Below are 21,086 nucleotides of genomic sequence, written 5' to 3'. Positions count from 1 at the left end.
CCACACACACCTTGTTTTCCCTTATCTTTGGTGATCTCAAAATCTCGTCATAGTGGGGAGGGCTGGCTGAAGCTTTGGTGGATAATTCGTATTTTTTCTTGACTTTTGAAGAACGTGCATTAATTATTCAAGATGCTGGCTTGGCTGTGAGGGTGCAGGTGTTAGAGTGGCCACAGGGAGGGTATGACTTGGCATGCCTCGCATTCAGCTGCACTGTCCAGGCAGAGCCCCTGGGACTGGGTGGGGTGGGGGGGTCTGTCCCTGGCTGGAAATGACCTCTAGCCATCACTGAGGGGGGCAGGGCTGGGGGCTGAGCCTGGAAACTGTACCCATGAGGGTGTGGCCCCAGCTGTCTGCTGACAGGGGTAGCCCCTGCGCCCAGGGGCTCAGCACACAGCAGGTGCTCAGCACACACACAGGAGTAAAAAGCTCCGTGCTGCTGTCACCCCCACTGTACGCCTAAGCACACCTCCACACGTGCACACAGTCTCCCTGAGCAGGCCAAATGGCCAGAAAGGGACACTGTCCATTGGTTCAGGAACCCGGCACGGGCTGTGAGCTTTGGGTCCCCCGTGAGCTCTGACATCCGAACCGCAGGCCCCTCTCTTCTAGCCCGTGGTGCCATTTTACAGCTGGAGACACTGAGGCGCCAGGTCGCACAGCGATTTGCCTGAGATCTGGAATTTAGTGCCAGTGGCATGGCAGTGGTCACACAGGTCACCCCTATTCCTGCCACGGCCACAGGGGGCAGACAGGTCTCCACGCCGCAGACACGCCAAGGGGAACAGCCGCTTCACCGAAGACAGACAGTGATGCATTTGGGATGGGGTACAGGCCGGCTACCTCCAAGCCCCTGCCTCCTGACTGGGGTGGGACCGAGCTCTTGGGTCTGCCTGGGTCCCTCCATCTGTTACAGAATGGTATTCCTAACACCCCACCCCGCTTTCCCAGCAGGCACCCCAGTTCTTCACACGCCTTAACTCGTTCAATCCCCAAGCCCGTCCGTGGAGTCGGCACTATTATCAGGCCCACTTCGCAGATGTGAACACCGAGGTAGAGAACGAGATCAGCACTTATTGGGGTCTGAACCCCACAGACTCCAGAAGGCAGAGCGAGGTACCTCTACAAGGGGCTTCTCCTCTGGGGGCACACAGGGTCACCGGAAGTCTTAAAAACACATGGATCCCTGGACCCTCCCACTCTGAGATTCTGAATGAGCGGGTCTGCAGGGTGGAATGTGGGCTGCAGGGTTTTGGAACTGTGATGAGAAGGGGTGGCCCCAGCTTCCTGGGGCTCCTTTGCTCCTGGAAGTCACACGCCTCCTTCTGAGAGCCGCCGGCAGAGGGTTTCAGGGGAGATGCCCAAATTAAAATCAGACCTCAGGACGGGAGCCCCTTCCCACGTCATTTCAGGCCCGAAACTTGAGGCCAGCAGGTCCCCAGAGAAGCAGCAGCAAAGAGAACCGAGGTGGAGGCTGCCGGGTGTCCTTGGGCGGCCAGATGGCGGCTCGGCCAGCAGGCGGGGCCACCCGCGCTGCCTGGAGCTCTGGGGAGGCCGGGCTGAGTCAGAAACCCAGGCTTTCTGCCCGGAAGGTGACTTTGGAAGCTTGAGAATTTGGCCATGATGGCTTCAGAACCAGCCTGTTCCCAAGCCTCAGTCATCAGAGACCACACGCTCCAGGCTGGGACAGTGCAAGGGGACCCCAGTGCCAGGCACCTGCCTGGAGGGTGAGGGCAGCACAGGGCTCACAGCAGACGGTGGACACAGGCGAGAGAGAGAGAGAGAGAGAGAGAAAGAGAGAGAGAGGGAGAGAGAGAGAGGGAGGGAGGGAGGGAGAGTGTGTGTGCCGAGGGCCACATGTCTAGGGCCGGTGAGCTTTGCTGTGTGGCTCTGGGTCCAGCACTTTGCCTCTCTGAGCCTGAAAGGGGGCAAAAACCCGCCCTTTGCCAAGGGCCTGAGCAAAGGCATTTGGACCCCAGCCCCGGGTAGGGGAAACCAAGCCTCACTTCTTCCCTTGCTCCCTGCTGGGCTTCATGGAGGACCACGAGTTGTGGGGCGGTGTCGGTTTCTCCCCTCTCCCGTCCACTCCATATCTCCCCTGCACCCTCCCTCTCCCAGCCTCGCCGGCAGGACGGAGCCACCCCCTTCGCCCCTTCTCCCACCCACCCCCACTCCGTCCCTCTCGGGGTCTCCCTCGTCCCGTGGCCCCAAGCCTCGTGAGGTCTCAGGCTCCCTAGAGGGGGCAGTCCGTCTCCCACACAGACAGGAAGCAGGGCCTGCTCGCAGCGCCCCGCCGCCCCCAGCACTAAGGCCTTCCAGATGTGACCTCCTCTGACACACCCTGGGTCCCAGTCCCACCAGGCCTGTGACCTCCAAGGGGCCCGGTCCACTTGGGCAGCCCCCGGATGTTCATTCCCAGCTCTCGAGAGGACTCGGACACGCCCTGGGCGCCCTGAAGGGTGCACAGCCGAGCGCCCTGTACCCCCACGTCAAGGAGAGGAAGGACCCGCCGGGCCCTGAGCCAACGGATTTCCTCCGCCGGCGCCTGGCGGTGGGCAACCCGCCTCTGGCAGCGGCCTGGCGTCGGAAGGCGTTGGCAGACCGCGGCCAGCTCTGCCAGGCGCCCCGGGGTGGCGGCTCCTCCCACGGGGAACTGGGAGAGGGTGCTGGGTGGCGCAGGGGAGCTTTTGCATCACAGGGGCAGATAACCGGCTCTGTTCTGGAGTTCAAGCCGGGACCTGTCTGCGTTAGGGCCTGTGGCCGGATATTTCCTGTCTCTTGAGACAAGATACGCCGCCCACTCTCAAGCCCTCCCCTCCCCTCCCCACCCCACAGCCCAGGGCCTGAGCTGGCCCAGAAGAAGCTGCACTTTGTCACTCTTATCTGCTCCCCCACCCCCGGCCCGCAGGCGCTTGGGGGTGGCTGGGGAACAGGAGGGACGGAGGTTCACACCCCACCTTCCTCCCGCAGGATCTGAGTGGGTTTTCCGATGAGGACCATGAGCTGTTGAATGAGCGAGGCAGACTGAGGCTGGGGGCGGCTGCCTCAGGCTGAGAGGATGTGTTCAATGGCCCTAATGGCACCTGAGCGAACATTCTAGAGGAAGAAAGCCGGGGCAAAAAAGGAGGAAAACCCCAGAGCCCCTGGAGGGAGCTCAGTGGACAAAAAGAAGCCTGGGGACAGCCCATCAGCACCCCCCAGGCCCCAGGCCAGGGGTCCCGGGTCTGGTCTGGGGCGGCCCTGAGTCCTGAAGGACTCCCCAGGCGCCTCTTCTGTAGGGCCTGGACGTTTGAGGTTTCTCCTCCCTCCTAATCTATTCTGGGCGTGCTCTGCTTGCAGTCAGGCTGGCGAGGGGCTGAGGCTGCATGGCGGTGGGGGGGGCGGGGCACGGGGGGAGGGCAGCGGGGGGCCAGGCGGAGGCAGGCTGGATGATTTAGGAGCTGCTCTGGGCAGGCCCCGGGAGAGTGTGGGCAGGGAGGGCGGAGGTGACAGATGGAAGGCGCATTTATTAAGGGTGAGTCAAAACATGTGAAGGGTTTTCTTGGGAGCCCTGGTGGGAAGGGATGCTGGGAGCTGATGCGGTGAGGGCTGGGCAGCGTGCCCGGCCCAAAGCCGGAGCCACAAGAGCTCGGCACTGGCCCCTGGGAGGTGTCTCCGGCTGGTGGATGTGCCAACCTGTGTCCAGCCAGGCCGGACCTGCAGGCTCCGAGACGCCCCTCTGCATCTTCCTGCTCCACCCTTGGGCTGACCGGGCCCTGGCGCTGCCTCAGTTTGCACACCTGTAAAATGGGAGACTCATGCTGCCCCTCGCGTGGGGAGAGCCTGGTGCACAGTAGGGACGCGGTGATCTTGGTTTCTTCCCTTAGTTCCTCTGTAAGACACTCCGCAGTCCACACTGCCCTGAAGCCCTGGCTGCCACAGGCTTTAGCTTTTTCTGGGCCTGCTCCGTTGCCTTCTTGGACCAGGGGTTCAGGGCGGGGTCCACACTCTTCGCCTGGCACGGGCCCTCCCTTCTCAGGCCCTGTCCCACTTTGCCCCACACCCTCCCTCCTGCTCACCTCCCACCTGGCCAGGGCCTGACATCAGCCTCCCTTTTTCAAGGTGCCCAAGCTCCCGCCCTTCCTACAAGCTCACGCTCCCCAACTGAGAATGGCCAGCTGCCTCCTTACACTGGTCTAATTCTCATATACGTCCTCCCAGGACTTTAGCGCCACCTCCTCCAGGGAGTCTTCCAGGGATGCTTCCAGTCGGGCCCCTTGTTGAGTTTCTAGAGCACTTGGCCCGGCCCATGCTGAGAACAGAAACCGTGTGCCCAGGGAGCTGGGGCTGGCATGGAGGGTGTTCATGGTGCCGAGGAAGACATGCTTCCTGGAGGCATACTTCCAATGGGACAGGGAAGGTTCACTTGGCTGCAGGAAAAGATGGTCTGGGGGAAGGAGGAGGGGACGCCTTCCCAAGGAAGACAAATGAACTAATGCCAACTCCCCCAGAGACCTTCAGAGGGGAAGCCCATGCCTGGCTCCCCTTGGCAGGGCCTGGAAGCTTGGGGTGAACCGCAGAGGGGAGGAGGGGCAGAGACCTTCCAGGACAAGACCAGCCACAATATAAGAACAGATGCAGGGGACCCAATTGCCCAGGGACCCACCAAACCACTAGCTTGAAGGTGAAGCTCAAAGCCAGCCCGTCCTCTCCACGTTAACATGAGGAAAGCAAGTACCCAGCCTCCACGATTATTTGAGAATTCTCCCTCTCCACCCATTATTAGAGCAGTGTCCAACGGGGCCGCGGAGCACAGACAGGTATTAAATTTTAATGAGTGCTAATGGCTCTGCCCTACTTTGTGAGCACGGGCCTACGTTGATGAACATTTAATTTCTCAGGCCTTGACCTCTTTCCTCTCCTCTCCCGCAGCCCCCTCGCCGGCTTCCACCCTCACAGATGTTTGTGAGCAGCAGGTAGGGCGGGAACCTTCCTGGGCCACCTGAGAGCACACTCAACAATCAGAACCCCACAGCCAGCAGCAACGTGCGGCCCTGTGACACAGACTTTCATTCATTCCTTCACTCCCGGGTAGGTAAGGAGAGGCATCGGGGGTTGAGGGACTGTGCCCTGGGGGAGGGGCCCATTACACTGACGCCAGCAGACCAGCACCCACCGCCCCCCAAGACCGGAGTTCCCCAAGCCCAGCTCTGTCCCGGGGGACCTGGGTATGGACTGCAGGGCTGGAGTGGTGGCCAGGCCCCTGCTGCCCCCTGGCGGCGATGAGGCCCACCTGCCCGGGCTGGCAGGATGGGGTGGGGGTGAAGGGCTGACCACAAACCCTTGGGCTCAGGCTGGGCCACCAGACTGGGGGACGGCCTGGTTCTGAACCAGGACCCCTAGAAAGCTCAGCGTGCTGGAGCCGGTTGCTATCTTCTGGGCACGGATGCCATGGTCCCATACTCATTAGCATCCCTTCCATTCCTTGTAGTCCGCCAGGCTCCTCTGTCCACGGGATTTCCCAGGCAAGAATACTGGAGTGGGTTGCCATTTCCTATCCAGGGATCTTCCTGACCCAGGGATCGAACCCGCTTCTCCTGCAAAAGCAGGTGGATTCTTTACCACTGAGCCACCTGGGAGACCCATGACATGGGATTGGTCAGTTCAGTCACTCAGTCGTCGTGTCTGACTCTTTGCGCCCCCCTCTGCAGCACATCAGGCCTCCCTGTCCATCACCAACTCCTGCAGCTTGCTCACACTCATGTCCATTGGGTCAGTGATGCCATCCAACCATCTCATCCTCTGTCGTCCCCTTCTCCTCCTGCCTTCAATCTTTCCCAGCATCAGGGTCTCTTCCATTGAGTCGGCTCTTCGCATCAGGTGGCCAAAGTATTGGAGCTTCAGCATCAGCATCAGTCCTTCCAATGAATATTCAGGACTGATTTCCTTTAGGATGGACTGGTTGGATCTCCTTGCAGTCCAAGGGACTCTGGGATATACTTATACAAAAGTGTAATTCTTTATCTCAAGTTGAAATCTAACCCAGCGCCCTGTTTTGCTTTCCTTTCTGAATCAGGCAGCCCCACCCGGGGGCCTGCTGTAGGCATTAGATGTATTAACTAACTGCCTCAGACAGAGTCAACGATACTCATGTTGGCTATTCTGTTATTTTAACTATTTGTATTATCTTCATTTGTGTTCCCCGAAGCAGAGCCTGAGACAAGGATTGATTCACGGGCAAGGGGTTTATTTGTGAGGGGCTTCGGGAAGTGGGGAGAGAGAGACTGGGAAGCAGGGGAAGGACCACGCTGAGTGGGCCTCTGGGGACTCGGGGAGAGAAGGGTCCCCAGGAAGGACAGAAGGAGGGGGGCTTTATCAGCGACACGTCTGTTCTTTGGTGGGATGCCAACCCCCTGCTTGGAGTGGCAGCTAAGACTTTAAATCATTACAGGGGCTCCGTCTCTGCCGGGGAGCACCAGGGCAGGCGGGAGAGGTGCGGGCAGGGCCCCAGCAGCACCCACTATGGGCATCCCGGGCAAGAGTACTGGGGTGAACATGTCCCCCCACGGTCACGTCCATCTGGAGACTATGAGTGTGAGTCCTTATGGAAAGAGGGTCTCTGCAGGTATGACCACGTTAAATGAGCCTCGTGTGGGCCCTCATCTAGTGCCTGGTGTCCTCACGTGAGGAGGAGCACGTGGACACAGAGGGGGAGACGGCCACATGAAAGGAGCGACAGGGAGAGAGTGATGTGGCTGTGAGCCACGGGGTGCCAGGGGTGGCCGGAACCCCCCGAAGCTGGAAGAGACACGGAGGGACCCGCCCCGGGGGACCAAGGCCCTGCCCACGCCTCGATCTTGGACGTCTGGCCTCCGGGACTGCAGGAGGATCCGTTTCTGTTGTTTTAAGTTACCCAGTTTGTGGTCCTTTGTGATGACTGCCCCGGGGACCTGAGTACAGTGAGAAGTCGCTTTATCTCTGAGCCTCAGTCTCTTCCACTGACAAAAGGGATAAAACGGCCTGTCTCCTCGGGTGGCCGTGTGTGCACGGCCACATTCACAAACCCAAACTCAGCACGCCGCCCAGAACCACTAAATCCCGGGCAGCGCGGCGGCGGGTTTGTCCGCTCGGTCCTGGCCCCTTCTGGAGGGCGCGGGGCTGACAGCCGCGGGGACCTGGAGGGCTGACAGCATCAGGCCGTTTATGCAGCCCGAGCCGGGGAGGCTGGAGCCCTTGTTCTGTCAACTCCGGGGGCACCCGCGGTGAGGCCGGGCTATCAATCCCCACCCGCCTTATCGTTCTGCCCGCATCAGGGGAGTGCAGACACGGGGTGTAATGTCATAACACCCACCGGCCAATCACCTTTGCTTCCAGAGACAGCTCAGGCTGTCAGAGGAGCCGGGAGGTAAATATTTCAGCAGGCGGAGGCCAGCCACCCCACCCCCGCCCCAGGGTGGGCGGGAGGGGACAGGCACCACCAGGAACGCGGGCATCAAATCTCAACCCGTTTAAAATATTCGCACAGTAAATCCAAGGCGGGTAAGCAGGAGAGGCTGAAGCAAGGATGAAATACGAGCAGATATAAAGCCGGACACCTTTATTGTTCTGAAACGTCTTCCAACAAGTTATGCGACCAAAGCTTGACCCTAAGCTATCATACTGTTATATGGTGGGACACAAAGCGGACTCTTGGAATTAGGGCTCAAAGGGGGCTCCTGGGCCCGCCTGTCCACCTGGCCCCAGGTTCCCCCCGCTTGGTGGGAATCTGACCCTGACGTTGCTGTAAAGAGACGCCTGTCCTGCTGGGCGCCTCCCCTCAGTCACTTGAACGCATCCTCCTGCCTTGGCAGGGTTGTACCTGAGACCTCACAAAGCTACAAGCACTATGAATTTACTGAGCACCTCCTAGGCTCCAGCAGCAGCCCTGGGCCCTGGGGACACGCAAGAACAGGGCCCCCCCAGCCTGATCTGAGAACGCACCTGAGCTCATCCCAACTGCAGCTGGTGATTTATTCTCTGTCCCTCCTTGGGGCCTCTGCCCTGCCTCCATGGCCTCTTGGATGAAAGGGGTAAGGGGCTCGGCTCTCTGGGTGGGGTCTGTGAGCCTCAGCACCCCGGGCCACACAGAGCGCTAAGGTCGGGGCTACCCACCACGCAGCTGCTCGAGAGTGATGCCGCGCTCTGGGACTCAGTTGGCGCCTCTCGAGACGGGGGCCACAGCCACGCCTCCCCCATGGTGTGGGAGGGCTCAGGGGCTCACACAGTAGTGGCTTCAGATGGAAGAGCTCCGTGCTTTGTCGGGATTCTTCTTAGGGGCGCAGAAGGGAAGACCCCGGAGGCTCAGCCAGCAGAGCAGGGCGCCCCCTCCCCAGTTCAGGGCCCACAGGACAGTGACAAAGGGTGGGTGGGGCGCAGAAGGGGACCAGAGACAGCATCCCTCAAGGAGCTCTGAGCGGCCATGCAAATCTGATGCAGGGTCTTCCTGCTCCACTCTGCAGCCCCAACCGCCCACCCTGGGATAAGCCCAGCCGCTTCTCAGAGAGGCTCCGCTCAGTCGCACAGCTACAGGCGGGCTCCTCTCTCCCCAGCGTGGGGGCTCAGACCTGGCTGGCCTCAGGACCGAGGTCCCCGTCTTGATCAGATGGCCAACCCGTAAGTCCTGAGAGGACCCTCGACATTAGGGAGACTTTCTCCACCGTTTAGAATCCATCACACACCTGTGCCATTGCCTGGAGACGCTCCCTCTAACCCACTTTCCCTCTCACCTTGTCACAGCCCAGCCACTAAAACGGAGCCGCTAATAGAGCCACCAGCCACTCCCTGCTGTCCCCCGTCCGCGGGCAAACCTGGGTCAGAGGAAGGAAGAAGCCTGCCTTCCTCTCTGCTTTCCTTCCTCCCACCTGCGGCCTGTCCATCCACCCGAACACCCTCCCTGCATGCCTCCTATCCGCTCATCCACCTATCTGTCCTTCCATCCACGCATTTGTGCAACTCGGTATTTTAGCTGAGCACGTACTACGCACCAAGCACTCTCCCCCCATTCTGGGGACACATGGAGGAACAAAAGAGACGCAGGAGCTCTCGCGATAGCCAAGGCAGACACTAAAAACCATGGAAATCAATGAATAAGACAGTTTGGGGTGATTAGTGCCAAGGATGAGGAAGAAAGACCATCAACGTATATGAGAATGAGGGGTTAAGGTGACCAGGTCGGATGATCCAGAAGGGCCTCATGGAGGAGGTGACACTGAAGCAGATGCCTGAAGGGCAAGGGAAGCCAGTCCCACAGAGCGTGGGGCCTGGATGCTGCAGGCAGCAGGGGTGGGAGGGAAGCAAGGGCAAAGGTCCCCTCGCAGGCCCAGGAAAGAAGGGGCCACAGGAAGTCAGGGGTGGTGTTGGGGCTCGCCTGCGCTGGGTTTGGGGAGGAGGCCAAGAGCTGGGAAGGGGTGATTCTAAACCTGCAGGGGTGGGACTCAGCGGGGCCTGGAGGCGGGGCCCTCGGGTGCCAGGAGAGCCAACACCCTCCTCCCTGAAGGCCCGGGCAGCTTGCATGCTGAACCTGCCGAGTCCTGGACCGGAAAGGGCGCCCCCAGAGACCACAGCTGTCAGACAGGATTGGGGGCCGCCCCGGCAGGCCTCCTGCATCCTCAAGGGGCTCAGAGCATCCCCTCTCAAACTGTCTGGAGCTTGGACAGTGGAGGGGCTGGGCGAGGACCCTGCTCGTGATGGCCTGGGGGTTGCCAAACCTTGGTGCGTCGGTTTCCCTTCCTGGTGTGATGAGAATCTGGCTCACGTGCACTGGAGCCTCACCATCAGGGCCCGCTCACCACACTCCCTCCTTTCTGCCCCCCTAGTAGGCTACGGAACATCCCAGGAGGGTGGCCAGGGTGCCCGCTGCTGTTCTTAGTCTCCATGGGCCACACTGCTCAACTGGACAAGGGCGAGGAGGCGTGTGGAGGGTTCCACCTGCAGTCACCCTGTCTGAACAGAGCAGGGGATGGGGGTGGTCTCCACGCAGGCATCCTGTCAACCCGGACCTGTCCCAGAGGCCTTGAGTGAAGGGACCGCTATCGCATGGCCACAGGGAGCCCTGGACAGGCCTGCAAAGTGACCCCCTTCTGGGTGTCCTCGGGGCCGGGGGGGTCTGCCCCTTCAGTTGGGAAGACCTGCCCTCCCCTGGTGCTCCCCACTCCCAGGGGGCAGGCGCCAACCCCGGAGCCGCTGCTTCGCCCTCTCCCACCCTCGGCCGCATTCAGGGCGCGACAGGCCCCATCTGCAGCTGGAGCCAGAGCTGGAGCCGGCCCGGCCCGGGGTCACCGGTGGTCATCCTTAATGGCTCCACTCTCCTGTCCAGCTCCAGCTCCGCGAGGGAGTGATCTATGACCCCATTACTGCCGAGGCCTCTGAAGGGCTCCAGGATGGATTACTGGCTGCCGTGGGAGAGCAAGGAGGCGAAAACACGGGCAGGTGAAAAATGAACTTCATCAGACTCCCTGGGTCTCATTACCATCCATCAGTGGCCAGCCCGACCCTGGAGCGGGGTGGGGGGAAGCTGCGGACACCCCTTCCCTGCTGTCGGGGCTCCACCTAGGCTGGGAGCTCAGCTCAGCTGTGCCCCCCGCCTCGCTCCCCAGAGACCCCAAGAAGGGGCCCAGCCCCGCCGTGACATGGGGGCCGGAAGTGAGCATCTCCCCTCAGGTCCTGACTCTGCAGCTGTAAGTCTGTCCAGGCTTCTGGCCAGCGGGCTCTGACAGTGGGGGCCACCCTTCTCTGCCCCTAACCCTTGGCACAAATAAGCGCCTCCCGGCCAGCAGCAACCCCTAGACACCTGCTGAGGTGGCCCTACCCAGCTGGGCCCCACGTGGGACAGGGGACCTCCTTGGCGAGAACGGGTTCATCTCCCAGCTGGCGGAGTACCCGGGGCCAAGGGCAGGGGCCAGGGAGGTGGAACCCTGAATGAGAAGAGGTTGCGCTGGGGGCCAGGCGCCCAGCTCCCTCCCCCAGCTCAAGAGGCTCTGAGCAGGTCTGCTCCAGAGGTGGGTCTTCACCTCCCCTGGTTTCCCCCCATTACTCACCAAAGAGCCCCCTGGGAGGGTTCAGGAAAGGCCCACGAGACTTGGACAGGCCTATTCCAGGCCTACCCCCGAACCCTTCCACTGCGGGACCAGCTTCAAATCAGACCATGCCTCCACCCATGGCTGTCCCTCAGGAGGGTCGGGGCCTAATTTAGCCAGAGCTCGTCGAGGTCCCCAGAGACGAGGGCCACCCAGCACGTGTAACCTCCACCCCTCTGCCTGGCCGGGAGCTCACAGCCTTTCTGTGGGCTGAGCGGCCCCCTGCACAGGCCCCGGCTTGTCTGAGAAGCCAGAGCAAGACCAGGGGACAGGCGGACAGACAAACGGAAGCTCTTCTGATATCACTGGAGACGGCTGGTTCGGTGCCAACTCTGCAGGCCCTGTGCTGAACAACTGGGACCGGCCCTTGCTGATGAGGCTGCTGATACGGAAAAGTTCAGAGAGGTTGAGATAGTGGTCTGAGGTCACACAGCAAGCAAGCAGCAGGGGCTGGGAGGGGAGCCAGCACCCTGTTCAGGGGCCAGAAAGAGGTTCTGCAAGCCGAGCCTGGCCCTTTCAGGGTGAAGGCCCCCCTGAAACCCCCACTATGTCCTCAGAGGCGGCTCAGCTGGTGTGCGGAGGCGTGTTCCCCATTCTCCCGGGGAGGGGGCGCTCTGGGGCCCCAGAACAGGATCCTGGGCTGGCACACGGCTACGCTCCCTCCTTCGAGCCTGTCCTCATCTGGAGGGAACTGACTGCTTCTCAGCGTGGAGTGAGTTCTGGGCGGGGACACGCTGTGAAGCGGTTTTGGCAGGAGGGGTGGTTGGCATTGCCTGGATTTTGAAGGGAAAACCAACCAGGATCTGAACCAAAGCTGGAGGCGGCTGCCAAGCCCCAGAGGGGACAGCCAGGGACAGAGGACAAGCAGCCTCTGGGCCAAAGGCACAATCCTGCGGCCCAGAGACCAGTGGTCCACTCTGACCCCAGGCTCTGTAGGTAGGAGGCACGCGGGGTCCTCCCAAGGGCCCTGCCATCCCTGATCTGAGGATTTCCTGCCCTGGGATGGGGGCCCTTTATAGCAGATACTGCTTATCCCAGTCTGGCCTTCAAGACCCTGAGGCTCAAAACCTCCCTGGCCTTGGCTACCTTCCCCAGGCAGACAAACACCCACGAGGCAATTAGAGGGAAGCATGAATAGTCAATTGTGGGCAGCTTCTGAGGAAACTCACAGTCACCCAGGCTGGCCCTGGGGGAGGAGTGTGAGTGTGTGTGTGTGTGTGTGTGAGAGAGAGAGGGAGAGGGAGAGAGAGCCCACGAATGAGTGTGTGTGCGTGTGCGCGCTGGGAGCACTGAGTGTGTGCTTGAGTGTGAGACAGACTGAGTGTCTGAGTGTGCATGTGTATGAATACATGTGTGATCATGCACTGAGGCTGTGTATGTGTGTGTGTGTGTGAGAGATGGCATGTACATATGTTGGGAACTGTGTGTACGTGTGTGCACGGAGCTCTGGGTGCCCAGGGCCAGCCTGCTAGGCTATGGTGGACGCCCCGCAGCAGCTCCAGGCTGGAGGGTGCTGGAGTCCGTCCCTGCCCCCAGACGAGCCTACAGGGAGGAGGAAGGCTTCTAGAACTTCTACTCGGAAGCACTTTGACCAGCTCTGTCCCAGGCCCACTCCATCCTTCCAGCTAACTCAGGGTCCACCGTGGGCTTCCCGCCAGGCACCAGCGGAAAGCCCCCGAGCAGGGCCCCCAGGTGTCCAGGCCTCTGTCACCAGGGATAGAGGGGCTGACTGTCTGGCCCGGGGTCCCTCCAGGATGTGAGACTGGGAGAGGTTTTACTCAGTTACCCACACTGCAGAGACGGGGTCTGAGTGTTCGGAAGATTTCGGGGTCACCACATGTCCTGTAGGATACCAGTGCTCCCGGCAGGGGCCAGTCCCGAGGGTCCAGGACCACAAGGCTCCGGCCCCCATCCCTCCAGCTTGTGGGTAAAGGAAGGGCCCGGAACTGCGAGATAAAGCCAGACTCGGAGGGACTGGGGAGGGACTGCGGGCTGGGAGATAAGCCACTGGGGCCGCCATGTGCCCCAGCCCCGCAGGGTGTGTGGCTGGGAGATAACCATGCTTCCGGGGGTGGCCGCCGGGGTCGGGGCTGTGTGATTGATGCCCAGGGGAGGGACGAGCCCGCTGCTCACAGGAGCAGGCACGGGAAGCAGCAGGGGCTCCACGGAGGCCCAGGGGGCCGGGGGCCAGGCAGACTGAGGGCCTGCACTGCTGGCGTGGGTGCCTTAGCTGCCGATGGGGCTCTCGGCACCCCGTGACTGGCGGGGAGACGGGGGTGGGTCACACGGGGCCGGCCCCCGAGTCAGCACAGTGATCCCAGGCTGCCGTCAGGAGGGGGAGCCAACCTGGAGAGGCGCCCAGTTCTCATTCTCGGTGACACTTCTCTCCATGAACAGACATGCCCACCTCCGGTTCACCCAGAAGCCCCTTGAGAGGGTGAGCAGGGACAGCTGTCCCAGACCGGGCCGGCGTTCTGGGTGACCCTGAGACGAGGTCACCACGGCAAGGGCCAGAGGGAGCTGCCAGCCTCGGTTCTGGGCCAGTGGGAACTGCCAGGGTCCGACTGCCTGGTTCCAGTCCTGGCTAACTGCCGAGCCCCAGCTTCCTCATCTGTAAATGGGGCTGACATTGCCTTCCTCTTGGGGCCGTTGTGAATATGAAGCTGTACCTAGTCAGAGCACTATACACGTTTACGAAATAAAATTAAATTCACAGTGTGACCTAGCGGATTTCACTCCTAGGTATACACCTGACTCTTGACCAGCACGGGTTTGAATGGCATGGGTCTGCTTACACACGGGTTTTTTTTAAACAGTAGAGAGGACAGTACTGTAGGATCTGTGGTTGGTGAATCCTTGGATGGGGGGAACTGTGGGTGCAGAGGGCCGACTATAACTTACAAGAGGATTTTCAACTGCTTGGAGTGTTGGCGCCCCAGCCCCTGCACTTTTCAAGGGCCGACTGTATACCCCAAAGAACGGAAAACAAGTGTTCCAAGTCAGGCCTGTGAACGAATGTTCACAACAGCGTTCATCATAACAGCCCAAATGTGGAGACAACCCAAGTGGCCGTCTGTAGAAGAATGAATACGTAAAATGGGGCACAGCCAGGCAGTGGAGTATTACTCAGCCACGAAAAGGAACGGGATCCTCTGATACAGCTACAACATGCACGGACCTTGAAAACAAGCTCAGTGAGGGAGACCGGACCCAAAGGACCGCACATCGTCTGAGTCATGTACGTGAAAAGCCCAGAAGAAGCAAATCCGTAGCAGCGGAAAGCAGGCTGGGGGCTGCCAGGGGTGGGGGCAGGAGGAGCGAGCACCACTGCACGGCCCAGGGGTCCCTTTGGGGGCGATGAACTGGGAAGAGGTGATGGCCGTGTAACATCGTGAATGGGCCAAACGCGTTAGTCACTATAAAGTGGCCCGTTTTATGTTATGTGAGTTCTGTCTCAATGCAAAAAGTTTAAATTAACATGCACTGCCAAGACTTTACCAGCAGGCTCCCACGCCCACCCAGAAACTAATGAAATGTAAAGGCTGGGGAAGGAGTACCTCTCACCTGGGCAGGACAGCACGTGCCCTGGGAAGGAGCCGCTGGGAAGGCTGGTTGTGAGGGTGGATGACGGATGCCCACCCACCCAGTGAGTGCTAGGTGGATCCAATCAGATTTGGGGCTGCACCAAATGCAGCCGATTTGTGAAACGGGTCTATGTCATGATTTCAAGCCACCACCGTCCAACACAGAGCACAGACCAAAGGTCTGAGACTCAGAGTAAACCCAATCGTGGTGGGGGGTGCTGGGAGGTGGGGACACCTGGGCAGGAGAGAGGGGGATTCCTCACCTCACTTCGCCCTGCCCCTGTCTTGCTTGTGACCTTGACCAGTGGCTACCCAGGCTTCACTTTCCTCGTCTGCAGAAACAAGGGCCTGACTCTGGGATTCCAGGAGGAGATGGGGCAGGATTCAACCTCCGCCCAGTACAGATGAGGCCCTGGAGCTCCACCCCTTCCTGAGAGAACAGTCTCCCTCTGTCTCCAGTAGGACCCCCACCACCCTCCTTGGAATCCTGGATCCTTCAAGTCATGGTGCTGTCTCTCCTTCTCCAGGAAGCCCTCCCAGACTTCTCTGATGTGTGCCCTTAACCTTTGGGGTGCCTGGCTGGACTCTAAGACCCCTGAAGACAAGGTCTCTACCTGTGACTTCCTGCTACCATTCAGGGAGATAGCGACTATCCATGTTAGAATTTCCCGGCCAGTCCTGCAGTTCTTATAATCCACAGGAATATTCTAGAAATCACGTTTTGCCTTCCCAAGGCCAGATACCTGCCTGAGGGCCTATCTTTGGGTTTGGAAAATAAGCCTCTCTGCCACCAAGGCTGGCAGGGCTGGGGCGCCCAGGAGGCTTGGACTGGGCGGGAAGACCCGGCGCAATAAGTGCTCAACGCTCATAAGTTGTTGCTTGTACAAGGGGGAGAACCGGGTCCCCCTGCCGTGAGCGGGGCATCAGGGAGGCTGGGTGGCTCCCCACAGCTCATTGCCCCAAAACGGGCTTCCCGACTTCGACCCTCCCACGCACACCCACTCTCCAGACGAGCCCTGGGAGGCCAGCCCAAGTGGACGGTGTCCCCGTGGAGGGCGCCAGGTCGGCAGGCTGGGGAAGGGGCTGGTGGGTCCTGAATGTCATGGAGCCTAGGAAGGGAGCTTGGGGCCATGGTCCTTCCTAAGATGCCCAGAGCGCCCGTGGAGGAAGGAGGGGGCCGCATAAGACCAGTGTGGGTGCGGCCTCTGCCCCACTCTGAGCTCCCTGCTGCCTGACCACGTGTTCCCAGTTGGCTGGGGCACAGATGAGCAGGCCGATAAGCCCCTTTCCTGGGGACAGGGCTGTCTGCAGAAGGCCTTGAGATAAGGCTGAGAGGCAGCGCCGAGCCTGTGGTTTCCTTGTGCTGGGGAGGTGGGGCCGGCATGGGCAGAGGAGCTGGGGTGACAGGGGGCTCAGGCCTGCCCCCACCCGGCTCCCAGAGAGGGAGAGAGGGAGGCCGCCCCCTGCAGCCCTGCAGCTGTTTACGAATCCAGGGCTCACCCCACGCCAAGTCTGGTGCCAGCCACCCCTGGGGGACAGCGGAGGTGAACCCCAGCCTCCTAACTGCCAGGACCTCCAGGTGTCAGAGCAGAGAACAAAGCTGGCAGCTTCTACCCAGGGCACATGGAGTGAGGAAGCAACTGGCATTTTCTACACGCTGTCCCGTCCCTAAGTGCTTTTCACCTCATTTAATCTATCCACAACCCTAGAATCCAGCCTATGAGCTCTGCTTCTGACATGAGGAAACAAAGGCACAGAGAAGTTAGGTGACTTGCCCGAAGCTCATGAGTCTCTCTTTGGTTGGTGTCTCTTTTTCCAGGTTCTGTTTGGCCAGCAGCCCACAGTGAGCCCTCAAGTTGAGACGTTATATATTGGCAAGGCAGGCTAGGAGGGAGAGGGGCAGGGCAAGGTGGGGGCAGGGGCCGTGGAACCCACGGGGTGCTGACGCCACACAGATGCCCCTGGGGAATGGGATGCATGGGACACTCAGAACACGCAGACGTCACTCCGACCTCTGAAGGACAGACATGGCTCTTGCAACCCCCCCAAACCACACGCTGCCCACGAGAGGTGGGTGCTCTGTCACCCACGGTCATTCACATGCCCCCACCACAACCAGCACGCCAGGCTTCCGATCAAAGACGACCAGAGCTCCAGAACCGAAGACAAAGACCTGGTTGGTGGAGAAGAGGGTGGGAAGCCCTAGGCCACAGCACACTGAGCAAGTCTGCCCAGGGGACCCTCTGAGATTGTGCAGTGCACAGCCTGAGCAACGGCGGGAGCAGTTCAGAAGCCCCGCGGGGCCTGCAGTTCTGGTAACAGTCGCCATGCTGACCAACCTGTGTCACCCTGGACACCTCTCTCGCTAGAAGAACCCCCTCCCCGCCTCGTCCAGCCCCAGTCCTCCCCGCCAAGCCGCGGGGGCACCTGTGGCTTGGCAGGGCCGGGCGCTGAGGGTGAAGGAAGGCGCAGACATCCGCCACCCTCCCCCACTCCCGGGCGCACCTCCAGCTTCTGGCTCCCGCGGTGACAGCCTGCCTCCCACAGCTCCGAGAACAGAGCCAGGCTGTGTTCACGTGTCCCCCGCCGGGACCACACGGCGGCGGGCAAGAGGGCAGGCGGGCGGGGAAGCAGAACCGCCGCCCCACACCGCCAGGCCACAGGCTCTGTCTGTGCCCAAGCCTGCCATCAGGGAGCCGCGAGGCGGCCAGGCCAGCCCACCCAGCACTGCACTCACCCCGGACCAGCCCCTGGGGGCCAGGGCAGGCCTCAGCAGCCCGGCCTCCCCCTCGCTAGGGAAGACGGACGTCCTTGGCTGTGCCCACTGCACGGATGGGGAGACGGGCTCAGATCGGCCTGCGGGGTCTGGCTCCTGAGACTGTGTGGTCAGCCATCGCCTGGGGGAGGGGGAGACGCAGGGAAGGGGCCGGAGCCACATGCGGGGATCTGACCCCGGGCCAGCCTGGTCCAGAGCCCCACTTGTCACCCCACGTCTGGGGAGAGGGGATGCCTGGGGTGGTCTCCTGGCCCCCTCAGGGAGGGTGAGGAGCCACTGTCGCTGGAGAAGGGGCAGGGAGGCTGGCCTCAGTCACTTGTCTGTCCCCACCCTACAGAGGCTGGGGCAGCAGTGGGTGCCCCCGAAGGAGGCGGCTGGGGTCCCAGAAGCCAGCCTCAGGGACGCTCTCCTCCACGGTCCCCGCCAAACCAGCAGGTCAGACACACGTCACGTCCAGGCCCCTTGCCGCCTCCAGGGACAGTGGGCCTGGCTGGCTGCCCAAGCCACCGTCTGCACACTAATTCCCTTGGCCCGCTGAAACCTCTGGGTGTGCGCACACGTGCCCGTGAACATGCAAGGGAACCACGCGTGTCAACCCCCAACACACACCAACATACACAGACACAGACACGCGTACTCAGACACACAGACAGACAGACACACAGCCCCCAGGGAGAAGGGGTAGGGAGCAACTGATCTGAAATCCACTTGGCCTCTCCGTCTGTCCTGATGGAAATCAAAGGGAAGGAGGGAAGCCTGGTGGGCAGCCAGGGCCTGTGTTTTATGAAGGAGATGCAGAGAGTGTGTGGTCCTGCCATGGTGACGGGTGACCACAGAGGACTGTGGGAACAAAAGCAGTCATTCCTGCCCCGGGCTGTCTGCTCCCTGTGGGCTGGGGTCTCCATGTTGCCTGGGAAGAGAGGAGACCCGGCATTCATTCATTCTTCATTCAGTCAAGCATCCACCCACCCATCCATCCTTCCATCCACCCACCCTCCACTTCCTATCCATCCTTCCATCCTCCACCCTCTATCCATCCATCCATCCATTCATTCTCCACTCTCCATCCATCCATCCTTCTAGAAATGTTACTGAGCACCTACTGTGCACAGACCCTCTGCTAGGCAGCAAGCAGGACGTCGGAGGCCCTGTCTGACATGGCGTGGTGCTGGAAAAAGGACAGCATGACTGAACACGTGCTGTGCGTGCAGCCTCGTTTAACCCCATGGCGACCCTGTGTGGCAGACGCCACCAGCACGCCCACTTCGCAGATGAGAAAGCTGAGGCTCCGCTGAAAAGCAGCAACACAAGAGCCTGTGCTTTTGACTCTTTCCCTTCCCTTCTGTCCCCTTTCCATTTCTGTCTGTCTTATTTGACAAGAAAGAGAACCAGAGAAGTCAGGACCCCAAATGGCCAACAATCATGGTATAAGCTAGGCTACTCTATGTCCCTGCTTGCCTGGGACAGTCCTGGTTTTCAGCTAATGTCCCCACATAAGAGGTAACTGTGCCACCTGTGTTCTCACACATGCCCTGGTTTAGACCTGGGTGAAGTTAAGAGTTCCCTTCCCACTCTGGAGCTGAGAAAAAGACGTAATATTGAGGGAAAAGGGAGGGTCTGAGGACAGACAAGGGTATGGGGAAGGGGCTGGAGTCTGGGAAGGCTGATGGGATCAAAGCCCCCAGTGGCCCCTGGCTGCTCTCCCAGTACCCATGAGGCAGGCTGGGCCAGGGCCTGCTCCAGGCACCCAGCACCCTGCCCCCTGGGAGGACAAGCTGTCCTGCCAGCCATCACCACGTGTGGCCTGGCACCTGCCCGTCCAGACAGGACTGGGGCTGTCCCCGGCCTGGCAGGGGACCTGGGGCCTCCCAGCAAGGTCTTCCCAGCCCAAGCCCTGTAGCGACCCCGGCGAACCTTCTGGACTTCTCAAAGCTCAGGGAGCGTTTTCCTAAATGGGGGCGGGCCGCCTGTGACTGAGGACACGCCTTACCCCGTATGGTGGCCCAGGACCCGAGCTCTGCGCCTCACTTTCATTCTAGCTCTGCCATGCAGCTGACCGGCCCGGGGACCGCCGGCTGCTCGCCTGGAACACGGGGCAGGAAGGGCCCTGGCACGCAGGGCGCGGGGGGTTTGCTGAATGGGCGCCTGCCACGGGCGCCAAAGGGCCTCGGTATAAAGGAGGTCCTTGCTGCACAGACAGGCACGTGGAGGAGGTGGGCACCGGAACTGAGGCGTGGTAGGAAGACCCTCCCATCTGGCCTCTGCTCCTCCGTGACCTGCCCAATAGGTGGGAGGCTCCTGCTTGCACACCGCCGAGGCTGGGGCGCTCGCTGCCTCGCAGTCACCCGGCCTACAGGCGGGCAGCGGGGGCGTGCCCTCTTTGTCAGCGCGCTTACTGTGGTCAGACTCAATCCAAGGTGGGAGGTGGGAGTCGGGACTAAAGTCCATGCCCCCACCTCCCAAGCCGGGGCCCGGCCTGCTGTCCTAGGAGCCAAGAGGTGGTCGTGATGGAGGAGGGAGGGGAGGGGCCTGTGCGTCCCCACTGGTGTGGGACGGGGAGCTCCGAGCACTCCTGTGGTCCCACCGGCGCCTCCTCAGAGGCTGCCCTGGCCCCCTCCACTCGCTCCTCCATTCCTGGGTCTGCCTGGCCCCTCTTCCGGTCCTCCTGCCATATCTTCCTCTCACTTCCAGAAGCAGGAAGGGACTTGGCAGATGAGTCACCGAGTTCTAGACCCTCCGCTAGGCTGGGGACAGCCCTAGTCCTGCCAGGACAAGCAGGCGTCAGGCCACGGGGCACCTGCAGCACTGGGAGGTGGGGCAGCTTGTCCTCTGGGGAGGGGGCCCTGGGTGCCCGGAGCAGGCCCAGAGGAGCCCCCCAGCAGGGACGTGCCCTCCTGTGAGCCTCAGTTTCCCCTCTGCAGGAAGGGGTGGTAGGAGTCGGTGCCTCTCTGAGCCACCCGGCTCTGCGCTTTGCCTACAATAGCTGGGAGGACAGCAGGCTCACCTGTGCACACCCTCGGGCGCCCAGCGCCAGGCCCCGTGCCAGCCTGGGCCCCGTGACGGCACGCTGGGCAGAGAAGCCGCCGCGATGGGGGCAGAGGGGACGCGCCAGGGGGACCCAGGGCTGCAGTGCTTGCTGCCATGCCGCGGAGCTCCGCTGCACCTCGTTATGATCCCAACTCCTTCCCCTGGGCCCCAGCTCAGACTGGGGCCACTGGGCCAGCCCCTGGGGACTCTCCATCTCTCTCCTGGGTCACGCTGTGTTCCACACACACACACACACACACCGCTGTGTCCCTGCAGCCAGGACACACACCCCTCACCGAGTCCCAGCTCAGTGTCGGCTCCCCCATCTCGGCCTTCCACCCTGTGAGTCTGGGCACTGACCCAGAAACCCCCTTCCCAGATGGGGCCATCCCAGGGACTCACCCGGCAGCAGCGCCGGCCACGTGGGGCTCTTCGGGTCCATGGGAGCGGGCTCTCCCTGCCCCTGGGCCCCCGGCCTGACCCCCAAGGGGCAGCTCCCTTCAGCCTGCAGGGAGGGGGGCCGAGGGGGCGGGGTGACAAGGCGGCAGCAGCAGCAGAGGAAGCCTGCCCAGCGTCTGCAGACCGGCTCCGACTGGACCAGAGTCC

At 61.3% G+C, this 21,086-nt stretch overlaps 1 protein-coding gene across 6 annotated transcripts in view; it reads right to left on the bottom strand.

The window, feature by feature from the left end:
- GSE1 (Gse1 coiled-coil protein) overlaps positions 1-21,086 on the bottom strand; it is a 395,294-nt gene that overhangs the window by 217,470 nt on the left and 156,738 nt on the right. The window contains exon 1 of one of the 6 annotated variants that reach the window (XM_086350184.1): positions 20,883-21,059. The exons of the other annotated variants lie outside the window; for them this stretch is intronic. Coding sequence (XP_086206310.1) covers positions 20,883-20,922 — 40 coding nt within the window. The 5' untranslated portion in view covers positions 20,923-21,059. Of the gene's footprint in view, positions 1-20,882; positions 21,060-21,086 lie in introns of those variants that run through there. 6 annotated transcript variants of the gene reach the window in all.

This window comes from Bos grunniens, chromosome 18, assembly GCF_055505025.1.
Source record: "Bos grunniens cultivar Pamir isolate PY7600 chromosome 18, Bosgru_T2T1.0, whole genome shotgun sequence".
NCBI lineage: Eukaryota > Metazoa > Chordata > Mammalia > Artiodactyla > Bovidae > Bos > Bos grunniens.
The sequence above is the reverse complement of the archived record's forward strand: the minus strand, read 5'-3'. Positions and strand labels throughout refer to the sequence as shown.